General features: G+C 34.1%; 1 protein-coding gene across 1 annotated transcript; it reads left to right on the top strand.

Moving 5' to 3' along the window:
- The first annotated feature begins 430 nt into the window (after window positions 1-430).
- On the top strand, window positions 431-1,521 carry LOC139898822 (protein EXORDIUM-like 2). The gene has a single exon (XM_071881604.1). It carries the CDS (start codon window positions 467-469, stop codon window positions 1,379-1,381), a length of 915 nt encoding a protein of 304 aa, XP_071737705.1. The 5' UTR covers window positions 431-466; the 3' UTR covers window positions 1,382-1,521.
- The last annotated feature ends 4,535 nt before the right edge of the window (window positions 1,522-6,056 follow it).

Here is a 6,056-nt window from a genome sequence, read left to right as displayed (position 1 = left end):
TCGATGCAACAAATGAGAAAAAAAATAGTGTTTATTTTATTTCTTTAATTTAATGTTTATTGTTTTGCTCCAGTTCGAACTTTAGCGATTTCGCTGTTCGGACTGCGGGGGAGTGTTAAATGATATATTAGCGGCCCAATCCAATTGTGGACTTGGGTCCATTAAGGTTATAGGTTCATTAGAGTTTCGTATGTAATATATATATATATATATATATATATATATATATATATATATATATATATATATATATATATATATTTAATAATACAATATCCTCACAGGTTTCTACTTTCTTACACCTCAACAAAAGTCAGTCAAACGCGTTTTCTACTTATTTTTTATACATGCACCCCACTCCTACTTTCTCCCAACCTAAACAACTTAAATACCCCTCAAAACAAACACTTCTCCAATCAAAACAAATACAACATTTTTATCATTATATTTCTTCATATCAAACACCATGCAAACAACTATCACACTTTTAGCTTCAATTCTCTTCATTATCTCCACCATAATCCACCCAATCTCCGCCACAATCCCTCGCAAACTCGCTCTCGTACAAACACCAACAACCGTCCTCAAATACCATAAAGGATCAATCCTCAAAGGCAACATTTCCATTAACCTTTTATGGTACGGACACTTTTCGCCCGTCCAAAAAACAATAATAACCGATTTCATTAGTTCACTCAATGCAAAACTCCCTCTTTCGCCGTCCACCTCATCATGGTGGCAAACTACTTCGAATTACAAAGGTGGGCCCCGAAATATCCGTTTAGGGAAACAGATATTTGACGAAAAATACTCACTTGGAAAATCACTTAAAGATAGTAACCTAATTTCATTAGCTTCTAAAAATAAAGGAGCTAACGAAATTAGTTTAGTATTAACATCCGCGGATGTCCAGGTCACCGGTTTTTGTATGAACCGGTGTGGGACCCACGGATCAACACGTTTTAACAAGGGTCATAACTTTGCCTATGCATGGGTTGGTAACTCAGCAACTCAATGTCCTGATCAATGCGCGTGGCCATTTGTGGTCCCCACTTTTGGTCCTAAAATGCCCCCGTTGGGTGCCCCTAACCGGGACATTGGTATAGATGGTATGGTGATTAACATAGCAACGGTTTTGGCTGGAACAGTGACAAACCCGTTTGATACCGGGTATTTTCAGGGTCCGGCTAGTGCTCCATTAGAAGCTGTTACGGCTTGTACCGGGATATTCGGGTCGGGTGCGTTTCCCGGGTATCCGGGAAGTGTTTTGGTTGATAAGAAGACAAAAGTTAGCTATAATGCGAATGGTGTGAAGGGGCGTAAGTATTTGTTGCCTGCTATGTGGGACCCTATTACTTCAACGTGCAAACCACTCGTGTGAGGGATGATTCGGAGGATGACGTGTCAAATATGATTTTTCACTTTTTTTTTTTCGATTGTTATTGTGCTAATTTATTTAATTTAAATTTAATTTAATACAGAAGATACTTATTATATACGGAGTATAAGTTTTAAAATTTATGAGATTGCGCTAAAAATTCAATACATTAACTTTTTTAATGTATAGTGCACAAGTGTATTTTTGTGCACAAATACAAACCTTTTTTAATGTGTACCGTTGTGCATAAGTGTAAATATGTGCACATTAATTAGTTTTGTAGCATTTTTGGTTCGGTATTGAACCTCTCCCATGCTGTTAATACTCCGTACATCTTATGTCTATGGTAATGTTTTTGTTTGTGGCAAATATATCTAGCCCAAACATCAGTCACCAATAGGTACCATGTACTTTTGTGGCCCAACATTTAGCTTGTTAAAGTGTTTGGTTACATTGGTAGTTTGGTACCATGTACGTAGTACTATTTTTTTTTTTTTTTTTTTTTTTTTTTTTGGCAAAAATAACGATAACAATAAAATAAAGTCTTTTTATCGATAGATGAAAAAGACGAACAATGATATAATCGAAACAAACGCGCTGCAAGGCTTGTAAACAATAAACAATCCCTATCACTAACCAAAAAATAAAAGCTAATTAAATCCGAGCCTTGAGCATCCGAATCACTAAAACCATCCCCAAACACCAACAAATACAATATCCAAAACAATAAGCCACATGTAACAAAGAGACTAAAATAAATACAATATCCAAAACAATGGTACCATGTACTATGGTGGCCCAACATTTAGCCTATAAATTAAAGTGCGCGATATCTAAAAGATTACGGAAACGTTACCATATTAACTACGGAGTATTAGACAAAAATGATGAATAGTATCAGGGGTATTCTCGTCATTTCGTCTTCTTTTTTTTTTAATAATAACTTCCACTTTGCCAAAAAAAGCCCGCACTTAGTTCAAACATTAAAACCGGCCCCCCAAACCCGGGGGGGGGGGGATCTTAAATAAACTCCACCCAAATATTCAACGGGTCATATCTTCTCGCTCGCAACGAGTTAAATTTTTCCGGCATCATCGTTAAACTCGAAATAATTTTACGAACACAATGTCACTAACTATACTCAAAACGGATTCTTTTTAAAAAACGCTAAATATTTGGGGTACTTTTCATATACGTTGATTTTGCATTAAATTTTTAAAAGTCGACAATTCCATAGCGAAACGCGGAGATGCACATATATTGTTAATTTAAAATAACATTTAAATCTTTCACGGGTTATACCTTTTAGTTCGACTCGAGTTGCGCTTCAACGACATCATCGTTAGCCACGAAATAATTTTACAAACTAAACGCAATAAGATACATTGAAAACCGAACCCCCGGCGCGAAGCGAGGGTTCGAAAACTAATTATTAATAATTTTTTAGCGGGATCCCCTATAACACACCTTAAAGTAATATTTAAAGTAATATTGGATTGAATTTTGTGTCAAATTTAGATTTAAATATTAATAATTGCTAGATTATAAGCTGCAAATTTGCAGAGTTGAAATATGAGGTAATGCTATGATGAATTATTTAAACCATTTAACATGACTAATTATCATACATAATTATTATTTAAACAACGTAAGTATACATATAAACTATAAGCTAATAAACTAACGAATAATAAAATACAATGAGATAACTGAAAAATTAAATTAAATGTATTCAACAAAATATATATGATCACTTTAAAAGATTTCTTGGGGTAGATACTTTATACAATAGTGTTACTGCTCTAGGTTACATTTTTACAATTAAGTTGTTTAGGGAGGATGCTGTTAAAATGATTGATCCTGTTACTAATGATGAAATAAAAGCAGCCATGTTTGATATTAATGATAACAAAGCTTGACCAGATGGATATTCATCTTTATTTTTCAAAAAAACATGGGGAATCATAGGTGATGATATATGTTCTGCTATAAAGGAGTTCTTTCATAATGGTAAATTGTTGGGAGAAATTAATGCTACACTTATTGCTTTGATTCCTAAAGTTGATTCTCCTCAGAAGGTCTCTGAATATAGACCAATAACTTGCTGCAATGTAATTTACAAGTGCATTAGCAAGGTATTGACCAACAGAAATTAAAGTGGCTTAAACAAGATTGTTGATTGTAACCAGAGTGCATTACTTGGCAGATCTATTCATGATAACATTTTGGTGGCTCAAGAAGTTTTAAAAGGTTATAATAAGGTTAAAGGAGCAAAGAAGTGTACTATGAAAATAGATATCCAAAAAGCATATGATATTGTCAATTGAAAGTTCCTGAAAGAGATCTTGCATTGTTTTGGTTTCCATGACAAGATGATTAATTGGATTATGGCTTGTGTTACTAATACTTACTTTTCAATATGCATCAATGGTGAAATTAAGGGGTACTTTAAAGGTGGTAGAGGTTTAAGGCAAGGAGATTCAATATCTCCATACCTTTTCACTTTGGTGATGGAAGTGTTTTCTCTCATTTTGAAGCACAACATTCAAAAAGAACCTGAGTTTAAATATCACTATAAGTGCAAGCCTATGAAGCTATCCCACATTTGTTTTGCAGATGACTTGTTGGTGTTTAGTCATGGTGATGAAAAATCCATATGTGTGATTAAGCAAGGGTTAGATGATTTTGCAAAGGTTTCTGGCCTTCTTCCTAATCTAAACAAGAGTACAATGTTCTTTGGCAGTGTTCCTATTGAAGATCTAAGCAAAATACTTCAGGTTTTACCTTTTCCCATTGGTAGTTTTCCCTTAAAATATCTCGGTGTTCCTTTGTTGGCAAAGAAAATTAGTTTCAATGATTGTAAGAGTCTAATTGACAAGGTCAGAAACAAGGTTAACAATTGGAGAAATAAAAAGCTCTCATATGCAGGCAGACTGCAATTAATCACATTTACGCTTTCTCATTTGCATTTATATTGGGCTTCCGTTTATAAGCTTCCATGTGCTGTTACTGACGAGATTGATAAAATCTTAAAGGGCTTTTTATGGAGTCAAACAGATAAGTCAAATGGTAAAGCCAAAGTAGCTTGGAAAGATATTTGTTTTCCAAAGGATCAAGGAGGTTTGGGGATCAAACCTTTGAGGAATGGAATGACGTTTTAATGATAAAGAATTTGTGAAGGTGTTTTACCCAAAAGGAATCACTGTGGAGCAATTGGGTCAATTTGGTTAAATTAAAAGGTGTTAGTATTTGGAATGTCAACTTGAATTATAATGATAGTTGGGGGTGGAAGTGTCTTTTGAAGTTAAGGGACAAAATTCATCCTCACACATTTGAAGAGAATGGCAGTTACTCTTGGATTACTAATGATGGTAGGAAAGTGGTTTATTCAACCTCCCAGGTTTGGAGTGATTTGAGTATTAATAAAAGTAAAGTATCATGGAGCCATGTTATTTGGTTTAAGGGTTTTGATCCTAAGCATGCATTTATCCTATGGCTTACTGTTTTAGATAGGTTGAACACACAAGATATGATTTATAAATGGATGCCAAACCAAGTTCTGTTATGTTGCTTTTGTGGTAAGGTTCATGATTCTATCAATCACTTGTTCTTCAAATGTGATTATAGTGATGGTATCTGGAAGAAATTTAATGCCAAGATTCTGTCTAGAGGCCTACCAAATCATTTTGAAGGAATTGTTAATCTTTGGCAAGCTATCCCTTCTCCAATAATATTTGGAATGTTGTAAACCGAGTTTTATTTGCTTCATGTGTGTACTATATATGGAATGAAAGAAATGGCAGGCTTTTTAAGCTTAAAAAGAAAGCTGCTAGTGAGTTGTATGATGCTATCTTTGATCATGTTAGATTCAAGCTAGTAATGAAGATCAGGAAGTCTGCTGCAGTTTTAAAAGTGGCTCAGTTATGGAATTTAATTTATACAGAGAAGGGCTATAGGCTAGAATAATTTTGTTGTATTCACTTTGTATTTATGTTGTTTTTGGGTTCTTGCCTCTTGTATTTTGGGCTTTGGGGCCTCTTGTATTTTGGGCTTTGGGTATGTCCTGGTCCTTTTTTCCAGAAATAATATATTTGTTTGTTTGCCGGAAAAAAATATATATAAAAGAATGAAAGAAACGTGTACATAAATAATAATGAATAAACATATGTAAATTTAAGTTAATAGTCATGAATATGTCAAGTTTTAAACGGGATATGGTAAATTTTGTATTTTAAAGAAATGTAACGTGCTTTGAAACAAAATATTATAAAAATCTTAACTTTTATAAAGTAGCAAAGTATTATACGATTAAAACAGAGGAAACTCGATAGAAGACCCAAACTTCCTATGTGGAAAAAAATGGACATTCAATGAAGCCCGAGACGAGTAAACCCACAAATAGATTCGGTACCACAAACTGTTGCGCGACGTTTGGGTCTTACACTTGATCCATAGAATATAACCACTCACCCCTGAATCGTCTCCTTTATATCACTCAAAGTATACTTCTGCCTGTTGAGTTAAATCCATGCATCAAGATTTGGCACCAAAAGTCGCATTATAATTATATTATATAAGTTGTATAAAATGAACAAAAAAAGCTCGCGATTAAAATGTTTACTGCACTTTGAAAAGCTTTCAGAAGAGCTACTTCGGTGTTGAAGTTAACAGCGGATGA

Source organism: Rutidosis leptorrhynchoides, chromosome 3 (assembly GCF_046630445.1).
Source record: "Rutidosis leptorrhynchoides isolate AG116_Rl617_1_P2 chromosome 3, CSIRO_AGI_Rlap_v1, whole genome shotgun sequence".
Lineage (NCBI taxonomy): Eukaryota > Viridiplantae > Streptophyta > Magnoliopsida > Asterales > Asteraceae > Rutidosis > Rutidosis leptorrhynchoides.
This window is presented reverse-complemented; position numbering and strand designations above follow the sequence as displayed.